At 39.2% G+C, this 22,691-nt stretch overlaps 1 protein-coding gene across 1 annotated transcript; it reads right to left on the bottom strand.

The window, feature by feature from the left end:
• Positions 1-161: 161 nt before the first annotated feature.
• cysltr3 (cysteinyl leukotriene receptor 3) lies at positions 162-21,513 on the bottom strand. Its single transcript, XM_041779132.1, has 5 exons — positions 21,478-21,513; positions 6,124-6,313; positions 5,870-6,037; positions 3,165-3,332; positions 162-3,033 (listed from the first exon to the last, which is right to left on the bottom strand). The coding sequence occupies exons 1-5, from the start codon at positions 21,482-21,484 to the stop codon at positions 2,514-2,516; spliced, it is 1,053 nt and encodes a 350-aa protein (XP_041635066.1). The 5' UTR covers positions 21,485-21,513; the 3' UTR covers positions 162-2,513.
• Positions 21,514-22,691: the final 1,178 nt, after the last annotated feature.

Consider the following 22,691-nt stretch of genomic DNA (forward strand, 5'->3'; position numbering starts at 1 on the left):
TGATTGGTCCACTCATCTACAGAACTGGAAACTTCTGTGTTTTGAATCAGTTTATGCCCAGATTAAATACACGGAGAGTTTAGAGTTTATCTGAAACTAACTCCATGGAAAAACCCGTTTTTTAAGGAATGTACACAGAATTCTGATTCAGGGGTCACGAACTTTAATCAGACTTTTACTGAACGACATTTTAAAGACAAATACACACTTTAAACCTGACTAAAGTACAGCATCTTTAAGATAAATGACAAATCAACACATAAAAATTTAACAATCAGAAGTTCAGTCTTTAAAAGCAATGATATATTAAAGTACATGTGGAGTTTAACAAAGCCAGCCTTCTAAAGCTACTACAAACAGACATGCCACAGACTCTCTTTAATAAACATGAAATATACCATTAAATACAGAGTCAGTGAAGATTTAAGAGTGTAAAGACAGAGAGACAGAGACACTTCCTGTTGATCTTCACACGACCATGCCTCTACAGACACTCAATGAGTATTTACAGTGAAATAAACAAACAAGTAAACCGTTAAAGACACTTCAGTGGAAACCGCGTCACATGTTTACACACCAGAAAGACTGAAAAATCTCACATGCTGAGCCAACGTGTTCATCCAACAGTTAGCTTTTAAAAAGAGCTCAAAGATTTAGAGTTTAAAGCTGCTCATTTATGAAGCTTCCTGCTGGGGACTACTTTCAGCGGTGGATGGATACTCATTTAACGATCTAGGGTGGTTTCAGTTCATAAATCAGCTGTCAGCTTGAACATTAGATAACCAGAACATGTTACATCATAACAGTGAGTTTGGCATCAGTTGTGTCGAGTATTTAGTCCTTCCAGTAAAATCTGAGTCTACAGGACGATCTTTTCCAATTTTAATAAGATAAATCAAATCAAAAATCATTTGTTTCTGTGATATTTAGGGTCCAAGCACCAAGATCTAGTTTTCAGTTTTCTCCATCCTTGAATGGACTTTTGAGGCTCGTTAAAAATGTGTGAAATTTTGCAGGTACATTAGGCCACTCCTCCCAGGGTGTCCGTCCAATCTTCTTGTACTTTGGCATATTTCTAGATGAGAGCTTGCTTATGAAGAGTTATCAAAAACTTTTTCATTGGTCAAAAGGCGTGGCCATGGCGAGTCCTCAAATTTGCATATTTTTTCTAAAACAGGAAGTTATCTATAACTCAGCTGTGCACAGTCTAACTGGACTACAACTTCCTGTGTTCATGGAGGGTTCATGTCATTATATTTTTTATAGTACACGGCGCCTCCAAGTGGTGGCAGGAAATGTCAAGGTTTACGGAACAACCCACTGTTTAAAGTCTGTTGAAGACATCTATGTAGGATTTGTGTCAGGACGGCCGAAAGAAGTGGATCCAAGTCTCTGAGAACATCAGTGACGTTCTGTCAGAGGGCGTGGCCTCAGCAGTCTGAACCTGAACACATCTGACCACTCTCTGGCAACAGGAGGTCACTGCTCCTAAAATTCACATTATGTTTCCAATCTGATTGGTTTAATCATGCTGAAATTTGCCTGAAATTTGCACGTGAAGGTCAAAAGGCACAGCCATGGTGAATGTCTGTAGTGAAAGAGGAGGTAGTTTTTTCTTAGTCTTTTGACACCATGAAATGTGCTAAAAAAATCTTCAAAATCCTAAAATGTTGAACTTACTCGTATTTGAAGGTCAAAAGTCTGCTAAAAAAGATGTGGCCATGATCATTTTTCATTTGCCATGGAACAGGAAGTAGAATTCCCTGGGACTAAAGCATTTTTAGATCAATGAAACACAAAATTCCCATTGACAGATTGACATGACTGATATGGTTATGGTTGGTGGACGGGACTTTTTGGGCTCAGTGGCGCCCCCTACCATTTTTTCAAAGCCTCTGCAGCAGATTTAACCTTGGAATTTGAAAATTGGAAGGCAACTGTGTCATGTCAAGACATTTATAAAGTCCTCTTGGACCTCCAAAAGGTCAAAAGTCAACTTGAAAAAAATGTTGCCATGATCATTTTTCATTCACCATGAAACAGGAAGTAGAGTTTCCTGGAGCTAAAACATTTTTAGAGCAATGAATATCAACACAAAAATACCCAGTGGCAGATCGACATGACTGATATGATTATGGCTGGTTGGCTCAGTGACTTTCTGGCTCAGTGGCGCCCCCTATAACATTTCAAAGATGCGTTCCAGAAGCACATTTTCATAGGATGTTAAAAATTAGATTAGGATGAACCCTTTTTACTCAGTACATCCAACATTTCTTCAGCTCCTGTTCAGAAGTTAAAGGTTGGTTGGTCAAATTTTGATGCCCTGCCATTGGACGAGAATACTTCTACCACCCGAACAAACAAGGCCTGACAGTGTGCATGAAGGTGTGAGGACCCGTGCAGTTCTACTTGCAGCCCTCGTTAGTCTCGGTTAAAGGAATGACCACAGGCAGAAAGGGGCATTTTTTGACCTGCCCAGCTACAGAGCAGACTCCAGTGACCCTCCAGAGGCATCATGTGGTGTTCCTCCTCCTCATCAGAGCCCGTCCGGGCCTTATGGCCCCCCCTCTAATGGACAGAGAGCGTTGAGCCTTCCTCATGTTGTCCCGGAACGTCCTGGTGGAGTAGTAATACAGCAGAGGGTTCACCACGCTGTTGGACGCCGCCAGACACAGCGTCACCACCACGGCCCGCTGCAGCCCCTTTGTTAGGCCGCAGCTCCAGCGGCCACACACGGCGTGCAGGTGAAGGGATCGGATCACGTGATAGGGCAGGAAGCAGAGCAGGAAGGTGGCGGTTACCATGCTGACCAGGTGCACTGAGCGCCGTCTGTTGCGGAGGCAAGCGTTGGTTGACGAAGCGTTCCTGTGCAGGCTGGAGCGGGTCGACAGGCGTTGGATGATCCGGCTGTAACAGGCAATGATCGTGAGGAAAGGGAGGAGGAAGCCGAGAGCTAACGCCACGTAGTTTAGGATCAGGACACGCCCCCAAGAAGAAGGGCTGGACGGCTCGAAACAACGAGGAGACCCATCCCTGAAAAACACGTCCGTAGATTGTTTACCTTTACTCAGTTATTAAATATTTTACTCGCCTGCGCCAGATTGGAGTTCAGGAATATATTCAGAGTCAGCGTTTTTCCTGATTCAAGCATCAGAGCGACTCACCTCTTTGTCACGCCTTGAGACAGGAAGGGGGCAGAGGACACGCCCACCAGCAACCAGACGCCGACACATACCAACAGGATTCGAGTGGGCGTCGTTAGAGCACGGTGACGAAGGGGCTGAGCCACGGCGAGCCAACGGAGCATGCTCAGTAGAGTGAGGAAGAGGATGCTGAGGGAGAAGAAGACCATTTAGCATGATTTTTTTTAAGTCAGATGATTTTTGAACGTTTTTTTACTTTTCTATTTGTGAATGTAGAAGAGATGTTAGATCTATCATCTACGAGGTCTACTGAAGACCACAGCCTGGGACTTCAGGTTCCTTGCTGCCATGTTGCCTTCAGGACGGCGTTAGACTGTGTGAGTAGAGACGCCCTCCAGAGGATTCTGGAACTCCATGTCTGGGCAGTAGTGTGCATCATGGAGGGGTCAGCTGGTGGGATGCTTGAAGAGATGGGGTATGGGCCTGGAGCCTGCCTGGACGATGGCCATCAGGAGGCCAGAGCAGTCCAGGACCAAGGTTGACACGGCAACAAGAATATTCTGCCAGTCCCTACCTGACTGACCATGTATGGGTAGTGTTTTTTATCAGGTAGGGTCCAATATTGACTAAGTATTGAAATTCTACATGCACTGTGACCGCCCTCTACTGGATGATCTCTGGCTACTGCAACTGTTTTTTTCCACTGTGTTGTGTGACGTGTGTGGCTTTCACCACACAGCTCAACAGGTACCAGACACTTTTTCCACGACTGTTAACCTCACTAGTAGCAGCCAGACAGACAGGGCTTATGGGTAAAATTAGTCTCTGTTACACCAGCAAATGTAATAACTGTCCACAAACATAGTAAACGCAAATCTGCCACTTTGACGGGACAATCGTACAAATTTAGACCACAAATTTCCCACAAATGTATTAAAAGTTACATGGATTGGATTAATTACATTAAGGTAAAAGTCTAAAGATTCTAAAACTGTAAAAATTTCCCACAAATGTAATATGAACATGAAATCTAAATATTTGTCGACATTGTTTGCTGTAGCCTTTTTACAACCGCAAGTGCGTTCAAGTCAGCTTAAGCTAATAACATAGTTATGGCAAGTTTTGTTTGCCATGAAACAGGAAGTGGTATAGTAGTAGCACTGGTAATGTCATAATGTTGGCTCTTAAAGTGGGCTAATCTCATCCAAATACAAGTAATTTTCCAGTTCATAGGGAGCACTTCAAGTCATATCAGAAACATAGTCATGGCAGTTGCTTTGTTTGCCATGAAACAGAAAGTAGTGTGGTGCACTGGTAAGGCCATAAATGTTAGCTCTTAAAGTGGGCTCATGTGATCCAAATACAAGTAAATTTCCTGTTCATAGGGAGCACTTCAAGCCATATCAGAAACATAGTCATGACAGTTGTTTTGTTTGCCATGAAAGAGGAAGTAGTTTTCTTCAGTCTTAAAACACTGGTAAAACCCTGAACCTCAGCAGAGTGGATAAAAATGTGTTTAGCAGCACTCTGAGGAAATTTTAAATAAGCTACAGAGGCATTGTTCAACTAGTCTTTTTATTGTTTCAGAGTAATTTGAAATCCCCGTCCACTCAAAGTTCGTTCTAGGCCGAGGAAGTCTGCGCTCTGTGTGTTTAAGATTGATTTGCTTTGATAGGGAGAAACATCAAACTTTGATGAGCCAGGACAGCCTTAGCCTGTGAGTTTTGCTCAAATGTGAAAAAGTTGTTCCAGTCAGCTCTCTGTAAACTGTAAAATTACTTACATTTGGAGCAGATGAACCCCCCTTTGAGGACTTTATTCAAGAAGAACCCCTTGGATTTTGCAGAATGTTCCAGAATTGATATCAATCCTCCTTTTCTCATTCAGAAACTTTAGATTTAGAGATTCACGTTTCTACCAGTGTTCTAAGACTCTGGAATCAAGTCCCTGAGGAGGTCTTCCAGGCGGATCCAACTGGGAGGAGACCCCAGAACTCGCTGGAAGGATGTTATATCCAATGTGGCATGGGAATGCCTCAAAATCCCTCAGAAGGTACAGTAAAATGATGCTGGCGCTGCCACTGTGACCTGACCTTAGATAACAGAAGGAGATGGAGGAAACTTCCTGTTTCATGGTGAACAACAATCACCATGACTGTTTTTGGTGTGACTTGAGATTGAGCTGACTTGAACCCACCGGCAGTCGTTAAAAGACTACGAAAAACACTTTCCTTTTTAATGTTCACGCTACATTTGTGTGAATTAATTCAGTTCTGACAGGCGACAGGGATTTTTATCTTCCCTGCTAATGTATTCTTTTGTTTACAGAGGGAAACTGCTGTCAAAGTGGGACATCCATGTCATTTTCAGGTGTTACAGGCTCCACCAATCAGAGATGTTACTGATACTCTAGGATTGTGGGTAGTGTAGTTCTTCACCTCTGGATCGTACATTTATTGTTTCTTTGTTTTTTTCAAACAGAGTTATTATTGTTCAAGCTTTTGTCTTTTCAGGAGCATAGTCCATCGTTTCTCGTTTTCAGTCTACCCTGGATGGTTATGACATCATGGCGTCTCATATCTGATAGTGAAAAAGTGAGTGGGCGTGTCTTATCCCCGCTCCCACTGCTGTTCATGACCTTTTTGAGACGTTTTGAGAAATTCCAGAGGAGATGCATCTCAGCTGAAAATCTTTGGGCTACTTTCTATTTCCTGGCGTGATTGTTACCTCGTGTACAAGTTGACGTAGAATCCGTAGACGCAGACTCGACACAGCCAATCAGGATAGTCCCAAACCCCACCCCGGAAGTAATAAGCCAATCGCAGCGGGAGGGTAAGGGAAAAGCTGCTGTCCGATAGGGCGAGGTTCATCATGACCACAGAGGAGGCGGAGTTTCTGGAAAGAAAAGTAAGAGAAATAAGAGAGCGGCGGTCATGTTTAGTGTATTTTAAAGGAATAATCCGCTCAGAGATTCCCGATACCTGTGACTGCTCTGCAAGAAGAAGACAACCAGCGCTCCGATGTTACAGAGGAACGCCACGGGAAACAGCAGAAGGTAGGTGAAGGTGTAGGCGCGGTACTTGAACGAGTCATCGCCATGGAAACAGGTTAGCAACTCAACGGGGACAGAGGTGTTGTTGGCCACAGTGAGGGGCGTGGTTAGCAGGCGTCCTACAAAACACAGAGTAGAAAACGATTTCAGTGGATTTCCTAAAAACATTTAAAGTTAAAGTTACCGTCTGTGATGATCAATTATATAAAAATATAAATATGGAAAAGTTGTTGCTGCTGCAGGTTCTCGTCCTTCATGAGGCGCTGATCTAGCCTTGGATTGGTGTTTGCTTAGAGATGATGTCTGTCAGTTCTCTATGCGTGTTTTGATGCGGATGAGTTGTGCTTATGTAAAAGTTTGTGCTCGTGTTTCAGCACGGTCAGAGGTATCTGAGAAAAAGTGTGCAGCTTTTCATCAGAGCTGAGGTGGAATAAACAGCAGATGGAGAACACCAGCAGGAGTCTCTCTGTGGTATGTAAACCATGATTAACCATCTTCCTGTTTTAAACAAAGCTCCTTTCATGGCGCAAACAGCAGCAGCTCGCCTCCCTCTGAATAACGTCTGTTAACTGTTTAACGGTCTGATTATCTCATAAAATGTAAATGAGGGAGTCATCACAAACTCCACTTAGAAATACTGCAGGGAGCTGTAGATGTGCTAACGCCTGATTAAATTTACAACCTAACTCAAGTTTTCAGCCACACGACACCTGTCACACTGGTTAATCACTATTCCTGGCTACCATTACACCATAAAGAACACTCAGAGAAAAGGTTATTGAGACGTCTAAGTCAGAGGATGGAGACACGTCTCTGAACATCCCCCAGAGTTCAGTTAAATCCATCATGGAGAAATGAAGGACTATGTCACATGTGTAAATCTGCCTAGATCAGACCGTCCTCAAGAAGGAGACTAGTGAGAGAGGACACCAAGACACCTATGACTACTCTGAAGGAGTTTCAAGCTTCAGCAGCTGAGATGGAGAGACTCTGGTCAAGAGGAAGAAAGTTCTTTGGTCTGATGAGACCAGAATGGAGCTTTGAGACCAGGGTTCATCAAGTCCATCTGCACCAGGGCCAGATTTAGTCTCAACAGAAACTCTGGGGGCCGGACTTTTAAATACACAAAAAAAAACAAACAAAAAAACAAAAAAACAAAATTGGTCTGACTGAAATATTACTGCAGTAGTATTTGTATTTCCTTTATACTACAGGACATTTTTAGTCATCACCAGTGAGATCTATCCCTGTTATCTAGAATGCAGCAGACCTGACAACAGGATTGGACAGACCCCTGAAAATCCCAGAGAATGGGCCCTCCCTGATTGTCATTTAGCACCAATATTAACACATTTTGACACTTTTAACCCCTTTTTGATACTTTTTGCCTCTTTAACCCAATTTTTGCATGATTTTAAACCACTTTTCCTGCATGTTTTATCCCCTTTGTGACAGTCTTTTATCCGTATTTGCTACTTTTCAACCCCTTTTATTACATTTTTTCAACAATTTTTGAAATTTAGAAACTGTTTTTTCCCACTTTAAACCCATTGTTGATACTGATACCCCTTTCTGCCTCATTAACCCAATTTTTGCATGAATTTAACCCCCTTTAATCCACTTTTTCTGCATGTTTACCCCCTTAACGCCACTCTATTATCAATTGTTGCCACTTTTAACCCCACTGTTTTTTGTCACTTGTAACCAATTTTTGATACCCTTTGCCCCTTTTTTCCTCCTTTACCATTTTTGACACATTTTAATCTCTTTTCACAACCTTTTTCTGCCAATTGCAGCACTTCTGCCAACCTTAACCATTTTTTAAATGTCGACTAATTTTGACAGTAAATTTCTGTAAAACAGATCAAAGGGTTAGTCATTCTAAAACTATTTCAATGTTAATTGGGATGGATTTACCAGCTGCAGACATTTAAAGCAAAAGGATACTCTTAAAATCTTCTTTTCTGAATTTAATGATCTTTCGGGGGCTGGACAGGAAGCTTTGGGGGCCTAATGTGGCCCCCGGGCCACCAGTTGATGATCAGTGTTTTAGACTATCAGACAAGAAGCCAAACACTGACATCACCACAAACACACCATCCCAGATGTGGAGCACGCTGGTGGCAGCATCATGCTGTGGGGATGCTTCCCAGCAGCATCGTGCTGTGGGGATGCTTCTCAGCAGCATCATGATGTGGGGATGCTTCTCAGCAGCATCATGATGTGGGGATGCTTCTCAGCAGCATCATGCTGTGGGGATGCTTCTCAGCAGCATCATGATGTGGGGATGCTTCTCAGCAGCATCGTGCTGTGGGGATGCTTCTCAGCAGCATCGTGCTGTGGGGATGCTTCTCAGCAGCATCATGCTGTGGGGATGCTTCTCAGCAGCATCATGATGTGGGGATGCTTCTCAGCAGCATCATGATGTGGGGATGCTTCTCAGAAGCATCATGATGTGGGGATGCTTCTCAGCAGCATCGTGCTGTGGGGATGCTTCTCAGCAGCATCGTGCTGTGGGGATGCTTCTCAGCAGCCAGCCCTGGAAAGCTTGTATCCGATCCACACAGACTCAGAGCTGGGTCTGCAGTCAAAGTTGACTCTATTAGAGAATATTTATGGAGTCACTTATATTACAGTAGGGATTTATATTTTATCTGCATTATTTTGTATAAATCTGTTGTCACTTCGATATCAAAGAGGGTGTTTTGGTCAAAAAGCTGTGTTTTATGGATTGATTTCTAAAATCAATAACAGTGTTTATTGATGCGTCTGCATCGCTCTGCAGAACTCCACCCAGCTTCTTCCCAGCTGTGTGAGTTTTATCCCAGTTCTTGGTACAGCTGCCACATTTCCCTGTTGTGTGTTTTCAGGAAACCGTGGGAACTGAAAGTGTATACTGCAAGGCTATTCAGAATATGTAACCCCACACTCTCATGACCTTTGCTGTAGTGCCTTACTCCAGTTATTGTGACTTCCTCTCACAGAACAAATAAAAACTGCCATAATGTTAGTAGAGCATTAATATTCATTCATCAGTGAGAGGAGCTGGCAGTCAGCTGAGATCAGTGTGTATGTGACAGAATGTCAGGAATGTCAGCTGTTTAATTTAATGATTCCTGTATAAATCTTTTCCTTGCCTGTAACTCTGGTCGGTGCTGCTGCCTGCTATTGGCCTTCTTTAAATGAGATTCTTAATATTAGCGAGGTTCTTCCTGATTAAAACCTTTTAAAATAAGTTAATACCAAACAATCAGAACACAGATCTCTGTAGGTTTCAGTGTAAACTCACCTGTTTTCAGTGCAGTAAACTGAGATCATCATCAAAAGGAAAATCCAGTGAGTAATATTTCAGAATCAAACCCTCAGTGACGTACAGCTCACCCAACCATGTTTGACAGCATTCCAGACTGTATCATGAGAAATAAAGCACAATAGAGGCTGCTGTTGTTGGTGAGACGCCAAGTCTGGCTTAATTCCCTCAGAATAGTTGAACTAGCAATGACAGTGACAGTGTTAGTGTTAGATAATAAATTGTCGTGGACTAAACATATTGATAAGATGGTATCCAAGATGGGATGTGCTGTTTCTGTTGTAAGAAGGTGTGCAGCTTTCATGTCACTAAGGTTAACTAAACTAGTGTTACAATCTTTAGTATTGTCAGTTCTAGACTACTGTCCTGTAGTCTGGTCTAATGCATCTCAAGAAAATATAAAAAAGTTGCAAATTGTACAAAATAGAGCAGCAAGAACAGCTTTGCATTGCGGTTACAGAACAAACATTATAGCTATGCACAACTATTTGGGCTGGCTATCAGTTAAGATTATTGTACTCACTGATGGTTTTCTTTTAAAATATTTTAATAACAAAAAAAAAACAAAAAAACATCAATCTTGTATAAAAAGGTATATTGTAGTTCTGATAGACATAGCTATACAACCAGACATGCTACTAGAGGAAATGTTACACGACCAAAATCAAAAACAAACACAGTTAAATAAATGGTTATGTACAGAGCTATGCAAGAAAGGAACAAACTACCAGACAACATTACACAGTTTTAAGAAGTTAGTCAAGAAACACCTGTTCACCATAGAGATTTAATATTTAATACAGGACAATTGTAAGTACAGGCACGACACCTTTTTGCAACAGAAATGGTTCTTGGAGATGTACACCAAAAGTATGGGAAACTGTCAAATCTGTTTTAATTCTGTCAAATCTGATTCTAGGATTGAGTTTCAATGGCACTGGATGTCACATCAATGGGCTATAGAAACTTAAGTTCTAATTGTGTAACCAATATACATAATATATGTAGACCTGTACTGACATCATGATATGTAAATACCACACACCACTGCTGACCTAGGGAGCTGTCTTCTACTGTCCATGTATTGTTGTGTGGTGTATCTGTTTGTATTTCTTTGTGTTTTATGTTGTATTTGAACATGGATTGTATTGTATGGGACATAAATTGCATTGATACATTGTAAATATGTTGTATGGACCCCAGGAAGAATAGCTTTGGCATTGCCATAGCTAATGGGGATCCAAAAAAATCAAATCAAATCAAATCAAACCTCATGTATGTGAGAGCTGGAGGTAGAGGACGGACAGGACGTACCACTTTAATGTCTCCTTATTTAGCTGATGATATTTTTCAACTATAATTAATTTCTGCATTTTACTCACAAATCACAAATAAAACTGACCCCTGACCCAGAGAATTGACGCTGATAAACCCGGAGAATGGACCCTGATACACCAGAGAATGGACCCTGATACACCAGAGAATGGACCCTGATACACCAGAGAATGGACCCTGATACACCAGAGAATGGACCCTGATACACCAGAGAATGGACCCTGATACACCAGAGAATGGACCCTGATACACCAGAGAATGGACCCTGATACACCAGAGAATGGACCCTGATACACCAGAGAATGGACCCTGATACACCAGAGAATGGACCCTGATACACCAGAGAATGGACCCTGATAATCCCAGAGAATGGACCCTGATACACCCAAAGAATGGACCCTGATAATCCAAGAGAATGGACCCTGATAAACCCAGAGAATGGACCCTGATACACCCAGAGAATGGACCCTGATAATCCCAGAGAATGGACCCTGATAAACCCAGAGAATGGACCCTGATACACCCAGAGAATGGACCCTGATAATCCCAGAGAATGGACCCTGATAAACCCAGAGAATGGACCCTGATAAACCCTGAGAATGGCCCAATTTGGGATTTATTGAAGTGCGTGTGTGTTTTGGATCAGTAGCATTATTTTGGGTGCTTACGTAGTCTGTGACTTTTTATAAACTTCCTGTATAGTTACATCACAGCCAAAATGAGCTAGTCACTTCTGCGTAATTTAAAAATCAACCATCTTTCTGGTTGAGCTGCATCTGTTTAAAAGCACATGGAACATAACGTCACATTCTTAGATCCGGTCTGCAGCAGTGTTGGATTTTATCTCCTTATTACCTCAGAGCAGGAAGGAACAAAAGAACATGCCATTACACAGAGGGAGAGAAAACAAAAACAATTGATTCTCTGTCCTGATGTAACTCAGTTTACCTGTTAAATGTGTGGAAAACACTGCAACTAAACATTACTTCTAGCACCCTTGCAACAAAATGACAATGTTTTTGAGCAGGAACTGTTGTTAAATGATTGAATGAAACATGCTTGGGAGGTTGTTATACGGTAGTTGAGATCATCTACTAGCTATAATATGGTAGTTGAGATCATCTAGTAGCTATAATACAGTAGTTGAGATCATCTAGTAGCTATAATATGGTAGTTGAGATCATCTAGCAGCTTTTACGGTAGTTGAGATCATCTAGTAGCTATAATATGGTAGTTGAGATCATCTAGTAGCTATAATACAGTAGTTGAGATCATCTAGCAGCTTTTACGGTAGTTGAGATCATCTAGTAGCTATAATATGGTAGTTGAGATCATCTAGTAGCTGTAATACAGTAGTTGAGATCATCTAGCAGCTTTTACGGTAGTTGAGATCATCTAGTAGCTATAATATGGTAGTTGAGATCATCTAGTAGCTATAATACAGTAGTTGAGATCATCTAGTAGCTATAATATGGTAGTTGAGATCATCTAGTAGCTATAATACAGTAGTTGAGATCATCTAGTAGCTATAATACAGTAGTTGAGATCATCTAGTAGCTGTAATACGGTAGTTGAGATCATATAGTAGCTATAATACGGTAGTTGAGATCATCTACTAGCTATAATATGGTAGTTGAGATCATCTAGCAGCTTTTACGGTAGTTGAGATCATCTAGTAGCTATAATATGGTAGTTGAGATCATCTAGTAGCTATAATATGGTAGTTGAGATCATCTACTAGCTATAATATGGTAGTTGAGATCATCTAGTAGCTGTGATACAGTAGTTGAGATCATCTAGTAGCTATAATACAGTAGTTGAGATCATCTAGTAGCTGTGATACGGTAGTTGAGATCATATAGTAGCTATAATACGGTAGTTGAGATCATCTAGTAGCTGTGATACGGTAGTTGAGATCATCTAGTAGCTATAATATGGTAGTTGAGATCATCTAGTAGCTGTGATACGGTAGTTGAGATCATCTAGTAGCTGTGATACGGTAGTTGAGATCATCCAGTAGCTATAATACAGTAGTTGAGATCATCTAGTAGCTATAATATGGTAGTTGAGATCATCTAGTAGCTATAATATGGTAGTTGAGATCATCTAGCAGCTATTATACGGTAGTTGAGATCATCTAGTAGCTATAATACGGTAGTTTAGATCATCTAGCAGCTATAATACGGTAGTTGAGATCATCTAGTAGCTGTGATACGGTAGTTGAGATCATCTAGCAGCTATAATATGGTAGTTGAGATCATCTAGCAGCTTTTACGGTAGTTGAGATCATCTACTAGCTATTATACGGTAGTTGAGATCATCTAGTAGCTATATTATGGTAGTTGAGATCATCTAGTCGCTATAATACAGTAGTTGAGATCATCTAGTAGCTATAATATGGTAGTTGAGATCATCTAGCAGCTAATATGGTAGTTGAGATCATCTAGTAGCTGTGATACGGTAGTTGAGATCATCTAGTAGCTATAATACGGTAGTTGAGATCATCTAGTAGCTGTGATACGGTAGTTGAGATCATCTAGTAGCTATAATATGGTAGTTGAGATCATCTAGTAGCTGTGATACGGTAGTTGAGATCATCTAGTAGCTATAATACAGTAGTTGAGATCATCTTGTAGCTATAATATGGTAGTTGAGATCATCTAGTAGCTCTAATATGGTAGTTGAGATCATCTAGTAGCTATAATACGGTAGTTGAGATCATCTAGTAGCTATAATACGGTAGTTGAGATCATCTAGTAGCTATAATATGGTAGTTGAGATCATCTAGTAGCTATAATACAGTAAGTGAGATCATCTCCTAGATATAATATGGTAGTTGAGATCATCTAGCAGCTTTAATACAGTAAGTGAGATCATCTCCTAGATATAATATGGTAGTTGAGATCATCTAGCAGCTTTAATACGGTAGTTAAGATCATCTAGTAGCTATAATACGGTAGTTGAGATCATCTAGTAGCTATAATACGGTAGTTGAGATCATCTAGTAGCTATAATACGGTAGTTAAGATCATCTAGTAGCTATAATACGGTAAGTGAGATCATCTAGTAGCTGTGATACTGTAATTGAGATCATCTAGTAGCTATGATATGGTAGTTGAGATCATCTACTTGCTATAATACGGTAGCTGAGATCATCTAGCAGCTATAATACAGTAGTTGAGATCATCTAGCAGCTATAATATGGTAGTTGAGATCATCTAGTAGCTTTAATATAGTAGTTGAGATCATCTAGCAGCTAAAATACGGTAGTTGAGATCATCTAGCAGCTATAATACGGTAGTTGAGATCATCTAGCAGCTATAATTCGGTAGTTGAGATCATCTAGTAGCTGCGATACGGTAGTTGAGATCATCTAGTAGCTATAATATGGTAGTTGAGATCATCTAGTAGCTATAATACGGTAGTTGAGATCATCTAGAAGCTTAAATACGGTAGTTGAGATCATCTAGTAGCAATAATACGGTAGTTGAGATGATCTAGCAACTATAATACAGTAGGTGAGATAATCTAGTAGCTATAATACGGTAGTTGAGATCATCTAGTAGCTATTATACGGGAGTTGAGATCATCTAGTAGCTATAATACTGTAATTGAGATCATCTAGTAGCAATAATACGGTAGTTGAGATCTTCTAGTAGCTATAATACGGTAATTGAGATCATCTAGTAGCTATAATACTGTAATTGAGATCATCTAGTAGCTATAATACTGTAATTGAGATCATCTAGTAGCTGCGATACGGTAGTTGAGATCATCTAGCAGCTTTAGTATGGTAGTTGAGATCATCTAGCAGCTATAATACAGTAGGTGAGATCATCTACTAGCTATAATACGGTAGTTGAGATCATCTAATAGCTATTATACGGTAGTTGAGATCATCTAGTAGCTATAATACTGTAATTGAGATCATCTAGTAGCAATAATACGGTAGTTGAGATCATCTAGTAGCTATAATACGGTAATTGAGATCATCTAGTAGCTATAATACTGTAATTGAGATCATCTAGTAGCTATAATACTGTAATTGAGATCATCTAGTAGCTATAATACGGTAGTTGAGATCATCTAGTAGCTATAATACGGTAGTTGAGATCATCTAGTAGCTATAACACGGTAGTTGAGATCATCTAGTAGCTATAATACTGTAATTGAGATCATCTAGTAGCTATAATACGGTAATTGAGATCATCTAGTAGCAATAATACGGTAGTTGAGATCATCTAGCAGCTATAATACGGTGGTTGAGATCATCTAGTAGCTATAATACGGTAGTTGAGATCATCTAGTAGCTATATTACAGTAGTTGAGATCATCTAGCAACTATAATACGGTAGTTGAGATCATCTAGCAGCTTTAGTATGGTAGTTGAGATCATCTAGCACCTATAATACGGTAGTTGAGATCATCTAGCAGCTTTGGTATGGTAGTTGAGATCATCTAGCAGCTATAATACTGTAATTGAGATCATCTAGTAGCTATAATACTGTAATTGAGATCATCTAGTAGCTATAATACGGTAGTTGAGATCATCTAGTAGCTATAATACTGTAATTGAGATCATCTAGTAGCAATAATACGGTAGTTGAGATCATCTAGTAGCTATAATACGGTAATTGAGATCATCTAGTAGCTATAATACTGTAATTGAGATCATCTAGTAGCTATAATACGGTAGTTGAGATCATCTAGTAGCTATAATACGGTAGTTGAGATCATCTAGTAGCTATAATACGGTAGTTGAGATCATCTAGTAGCTATAATACTGTAATTGAGATCATCTAGTAGCTATAATACTGTAATTGAGATCATCTAGTAGCTATAATACGGTAATTGAGATCATCTAGTAGCTATAATACGGTGGTTGAGATCATCTAGTAGCTATAATACGGTAGTTGAGATCATCTAGTAGCTATATTACAGTAGTTGAGATCATCTAGCAACTATAATACGGTAGTTGAGATCATCTAGCAGCTTTAGTATGGTAGTTGAGATCATCTAGCAGCTATAATACAGTAGGTGAGATGATCTAGTAGCTATAATACGGTAGTTGAGATCATCTACTAGCTATTATACGGTAGTTGAGATCATCTAGTAGCTATAATACTGTAATTGAGATCATCTAGTAGCAATAATACGGTAGTTGAGATCATCTACTAGCTATTATACGGTAGTTGAGATCATCTAGTAGCTATAATACTGTAATTGAGATCATCTAGTAGCTATAATACAGTAGGTGAGATAATCTAGTAGCTATAATACGGTAGTTTAGATCATCTACTAGCTATTATACAGTAGTTGAGATCATCTAGTAGCTATAATACGGTAGTTGACATCATCTAGTAGCTATAATACTGTAATTGAGATCATCTAGTAGCAATAATACGGTAGTTGAGATAATCTAGTAGCTATAATACGGTAATTGAGATCATCTAGTAGCTATAATACTGTAATTGAGATCATCTAGTAGCTATAATACTGTAATTGAGATCATCTAGTAGCTATAATACGGTAGTTGAGATCATCTACTAGCTATTATACGGTAGTTGAGATCATCTAGTAGCTATAATATGGTAGTTGAGATCATCTAGTAGCTATAATATGGTAGTTGAGATCATCTAGTAGCTATAATATGGTAGTTGAGATCATCTAGTAGCTATAATACTGTAATTGAGATCATCTAGTAGCTATAATATGGTAGTTGAGATCATCTAGTAGCTATAATATGGTAGTTGAGATCATCTAGTAGCTATAATACAGTAGTTGAGATCATCTAGTAGCTATAATACGGTAATTGAGATCATCTAGTAGCTATAATACGGTAGTTGAGATCATCTTGTAGCTATAATACTGTAGTTGAGATCATCTAGTAGCTATAATACGGTAGTTGAGATCATCTAGTAGCTATAATACGGTAGTTGAGATCATCTTGTAGCTATAATACTGTAGTTGAGATCATCTTGTAGCTATAATACAGTAGTTGAGATCATCTAGTAGCTATAATACGGTAGTTGAGATCATCTAGTAGCTATAATACAGTAGTTGAGATCATCTAGTAGCTATAATATGGTAGTTGAGATCATCTAGTAGCTATAATACGGTAGTTGAGATCATCTTGTAGCTATAATACTGTAGTTGAGATCATCTAGTAGCTATAATACGGTAATTGAGATCATCTAGTAGCTATAATATGGTAGTTGAGATCATCTTGTAGCTATAATACTGTAGTTGAGATCATCTAGTAGCTATAATACGGTAATTGAGATCATCTAGTAGCTATAATATGGTAGTTGAGATCATCTTGTAGCTATAATACTGTAGTTGAGATCATCTAGTAGCTATAATACGGTAATTGAGATCATCTAGTAGCTATAATACGGTAATTGAGATCATCTAGTAGCTATAATACGGTAGTTGAGATCATCTCTCAGGTATAATACGGCTGTTGAGATCACCTCATTGCACTATATTCATTTCAGAATGAATTCAAATATTTCCCATATAAGGTTCGTGGCTTGTTTTCTAGGTACATTAAAGATGATCATCTTTTTGGGACAGTCCCCCCTCTGCTGACTCCTCACCCCCTGCTGTCAACCATGCTTTTGGGTGATTTTCCCACATTCATTTCTCTGAAAACTCTCCAAACGCTTGAATGTAGTCTGGCCAAGAGCAGCAACCTTTCCCCTCCTCTCTTCCTTATGTTTATAAAGATGTTTACTCTGAAAGATTGGCCTCAGGGACAAACTGCAGAGGAAAACCTGGAATGGAAGATGCTGCTTTCATTGGAAAAGAAGATTCAGCATTAAAAAATTAGATGGCTAATCCTCACTGGGACACAAGAGTCAATGATCCTGCTGGAAGTTAAATTGATGTTGACTTGGTGCTTAGTGTGCCAAAAAAATATCTCCAAGACATCATGACATGACCAGAAGCATCCTGGACTGTTTCCTGTGTTCCAGACCCTCAGTTTCAATGTGCCTTCTACCAGCATTCATTGTTGCTAGGTTACTAAAGTCAACTTCTGCTCCTCGCGGTTATATCAGCAATGCTGTTTATACATGCCCTTATGTACTTAAATACTTTATTCAAAGAGGAACATCACAGAAACATGAAAACCATCCTGTTCAGGCATTTCCAGCAGCTTCTGCCCTGGAAGCTTTACCCTCAAAAAGACGGGTCAGACTGAGAGGGCTGCAGAGCTCCACAGTCAGGCTCTTGTGTTACTCCTACTGTTATATCACAGCTGATGATGGAAATGTTTAGACCCCCTCTAGGAGATGGGTGCTGCTGCAACCCAGAGGTCTTTCCTCTCATACCCTATTACATCATGCTCTATTGGTGTATTGCCTAAGCACAACCATAACCATAACCCAGCATTCAGCTCACCCTAACATAACCCTAACTTTTCATCAGTGGACTGCATGCCTAAACCTAAGCCCTAGGCTAGGGTTAGTTCAAACAAAACCCTATCCCACACTCTTACATCACACCTTAACCTAACTTTGAGCAGAGTTAGTGAGCTTCACGCCTAAACCTAAGCCCTACACTCAAATTACTTCAAATTTAACCCCTACCTCTGAGCCTTACCTTAACCCTAAGTTTAGTTGACGTCGCGCCTAAACCTACACTGTAAACATTTTTTTGTTGATCCTACTTAACTTTATGAATTTTAGCAGTTGCACAGAATATGTTTATCTAGATCTAGATATATATATTTTTTTTGTTGACTGAACTTAAGTAAATTAATTTGGTATTACTTAAAAATACTAAGTTGAGTCAACTTAAAAAAACTACAACCAGGTATTAGGGCCACAGGAAGAGAGAAAAAAAAAATTAAAGAATTAAATTTTTTTTTTTTTTTTGACATTACGAGAATAAAGTCGTAATATTAAAAGAAAAATGTCGTAATATTATGAGATTAAAGTCGTAATATTACGAGATTAAAGTCGTAATGTTACGAGATTAAAGTTGTAATGTTATGAGATTAAAGTCTTAATATTACGAGATTAAAGTCGTAATATTAAAGACAGTCTGCTATTGTCCTGATTCTGATAATAATTTGATGCTGATGTGCTAAAAGATGAAGTATTTCCTTATTTTTGAAATCGATACAGCTTCACAAGATGCTCAACATTGCTCATTTTAACACAGCGACGCTGCGGCAGACTCTCTTTATTATTTTATTCTCGTAATATTCTGACTTTATTCTCATAAATTACAATTTTATTCTTGTAAAATTATGACTTTTTCTCATAATATTACAACTTTTTTCTCATAATATTATGACTTAATTCTCATAAAATTACGACTTTAATCTCGTAATATTACAACTTTTTTCTCATAATATTATGACTTAATTCTCATAAAATTACGACTTTAATCTCGTAATATTACAACTTTTTTCTCATAATATTATGACTTTGTTCTTGTAATATTATGACTTTATTCTCGTAATGTAAAAAAAAAAAACATTTAATTCTCTTTTTTTTTTCTCAGTGTGGCCCTAATACTCTGTCGTAAAAAAACATATGTGGAATCTCGGCAAATTTCTTTTGTGCAACTGCTAAAATTGATAAAATTGAGTTAATTCAACTCCATTCATTCAAGTCTGACTTTTTAAAAAAAAAAATGTAGCACCTGTTACACATTATTAAGTTAAACTTACGGGTATTATTCATCTGAGATTACTTAAAACATCAAGTTCAGTCAACAAAACAATGATATCTAGATAAACATATTCCGTCCAACTGTTAAAATGAATAAAATGAAGTAGGATCAACCAAACATTTTTTTCAGTGCGTGCTTGGACAGGGCAGTATGTGGTCCTCATTTGAAGCCAATTTTTTAATGTTCCTGGTTCACAATTAAAATCAACCAGCCTGAACACATTTGTACCATTACTTTTACATAATTACAATCACTTTAGGTTAACACAACTTTTTTTTACATTATTTTAACACATTTCAAACCAACTAATTTGAACACAGTTTTACTAGGTTACTTTTGCACAATTAAAATAAACGTATTTGAAATGGAGACAGCACATTTTGAAATTAGTCAAAAAATATAAGAAGGATTGAATTACACATTTAAATCAGTGAAACAAACTTAATAGTCATACGTTACAAATACTAAGGGTCAAAATCTGTTTTTTCAGGGTAGCTCATGGACCCAGATTGGTTGTAATAAAAGCTCTACCTCAGACCCTTACCCTAACCCTCATATTAAACGTAGCCCTAAATGCCTTGTCAGCAAAGTTTACACTGTCCACCAGTTTCATGCCTTAACCCAACCCCCTACGCTTGGATTAGTCCTAATATACCCCTACCCTAACCCTTATTTTTGGTCCCATTCATGCCTGAACCGAACCATAGATGTCTTATCAGTGAATTTAACCCCTTAAAGCCTGTTGTATCATATCTGAGAAAAACATCTGAATACAATCTGATAAATGATAAAAATGCCCTCAAGTGGATTATCAGTTACCAAAAACACCTAATGAATGAAATAAGATACAAAAATATATATATATGTTAAATTTGATGGAAATTTAGATTTTTTTGGATTTTAGAAGAAAGTGAAATAAACATTTCTGTTCCGAAAAACGAGAGTTTCTGGCTATGATTTGAGTGTTCAGGCTTTGAAAGGTTAATACTAAATCTATCATCAACACACTGTCTGTGAGCTTCACGCCAGCGTTCCTCACCCCCAGACCCTCACCCAAACCTTACCCATGGGGGGTTACAACCCTAACCCTCACAACAATAATACCAAAAACAATACAAATATTACCGATGATAAAATCAGAACTTTCTGGTTGGGCATGGCACTCACCCTGAGTCTTGATCACACGGGGGTCAACCTGGTGGAGGGCGTCTAGTCTTTTAAGGCTTGGCACTACTGATGGCTGAGTCTCTTAAGGGTTAAATTTAATCCTGTGATGCTCTTTTAAAAACACTGTAATTATGTCTTTTCTGTTGAACACCTCGATTACTCAGATCCCCGCCAGCTACCAGCACCTATAAGGGCGTTACCCCAGCCTATCAGACCATACACCATGCTTTCTTTACTGCCACCTCCTCAGAGGAGTCCTGGACCCCAGGTTGAGAACCAACATCCAGCCACTATTGGACAATTTTACATGAGTTATCTTGTTATGCTATTGTTTAATGTTAGTCATAGTGACTGTGGGTGGGAGTGATGTTAGAAGAGGGAGAATACTGTAAACAGCATGAGCAAATAAGGACATGCAATATCACTGTCAAACTTTCATTCATTCATTCAAAGACAAATGCTGCCACTTTTTAAACTAGGCATGCATTTCTTTCAAAATAATCAAGACTCTAATGATGCACTAATTCATTATTAAATGTGTGCTGATGAAAGAAATGTCTCATTTATTGCAGTCGTTCTGCACTGCAAACAGAGAAAACTCAAACATCAGCATCATCAGCAACAACTCTGCAGCTGCAACAAGAGAGCAAACCTGGGCACATAAAAATCACCCCAACTCCATCAGAGGCGTCCCGTTTAAGGATCAAAGGCCTCAAAGCGTGCCAGACTTTCTAGGAAGTGATCCTGGATCCTCTGTTTTAGTATTTTGGATTAAAAGGGACTCACCGTTCATCCTGTCTGTGCTCGTCTGCTCATGTCTGCTCTGTCTGCTCTGTCTGACCGTCTTTATCTGTGATCAGGATTCAAATCCTCCGTCAGAGTCGGTGTGGGCGGGTTACAGGCTTTAAAGGAGTTCCTTGGAAGTAGAAACACATAAATACCTAAAGCACACACACCTAGGCTGAGGGCCAACACACACAAACACACTCTGGGTTCATGAGCGCTGATGGGAACAGACCAAAGCTTTTTGTTTGACTTTATTTCTTTTTAAATGACATGAAAACAAAAAAGCACAATGAGAAAGCTCCATAGCTGAACTATGAAGATGTATTAGGGACACTTTAAGAAGCAGAAGAGAAAGAATCTAATAATTCTCAAGACAAATGAACCAGAGTTAACACTAAACCTGTTTGTCTACCTTTTCTATCAGAATGAGGCTGAGCCTAAAAATAGATAGGTATTTAAAGCTGGGCTGGCCTCAGCTGTAGAAAGCAGGGGTCCAGGTTTATCAGGGTGCACACGACAGAACGATGTGGCACCAGACTGAAGTAAAAGAATGAACACTTTCACTAAAATATGAACTCTCTCTAAGGACTAAAAGAGTTTTATTTTGTGGCCTGAGCCCGACGCTGTGAAGGGTATTGTTCTTAAATTGTGACTAAAAAAACAAACAAGCATTTTCATCTAAAAAGCGAGATTTTAATTTACAAGCGCTGGAAGAATTAACACTGAAAGGAACTTTATAAAGCTGATTCTCAAGAACCAAATATCAGATTTATTTTTAGGTTAAAAGGTTAAAGCTTGAACATGGAAGGCCACTTTTAACGGTTTTTCTCCCTTTTTAAGTAAACATCTTTTATGAAACCAAAACATTAGTTTACTGTCAAAAAGGTTCGTTATGTCTATGCTTAATGATACGCTTATACTTTCTTACAAAGAAGATTTTAGTTCATACCTTTACATGTTAGACGGAATGCTTCTGTCTTCATCAGAAGTGAGATCAGCTGATAAGGACACGTCACACTACCATCAGGTGACACTTCTGACCACAGACTGTAGAAAGAACTGGACAAACCCCGTGTGACGTCAGTCGTCTGCTTACAATAGGTGGACTCTAACGGCTCTTGAAGCCAATCCGTGAATGCTTCCATCTTGAAATCGCGGTCTCAACCAAACTTTAGATCAACCTAACGGCCCGCCCACTAAGCGCTACTTCCTGT

This window comes from Cheilinus undulatus, linkage group 22 (genome assembly GCF_018320785.1).
Source record: "Cheilinus undulatus linkage group 22, ASM1832078v1, whole genome shotgun sequence".
In the NCBI taxonomy this organism is placed as follows: Eukaryota; Metazoa; Chordata; class Actinopteri; order Labriformes; family Labridae; genus Cheilinus; species Cheilinus undulatus.

Bases quoted from the DNA above. Each gene is read 5' to 3' on its own strand.
- cysltr3 (XM_041779132.1), bottom strand. The intron at 6,038-6,123 runs GTATCGGGAATC...TTTTCTTTCCAG, and splicing joins TTCTTGCAGAGCAGTCACAG to AAACTCCGCCTCCTCTGTGG. The intron at 3,333-5,869 runs GTAACAATCACG...CTTCTCCCTCAG, and splicing joins TACGTCAACTTGTACACGAG to CATCCTCTTCCTCACTCTAC.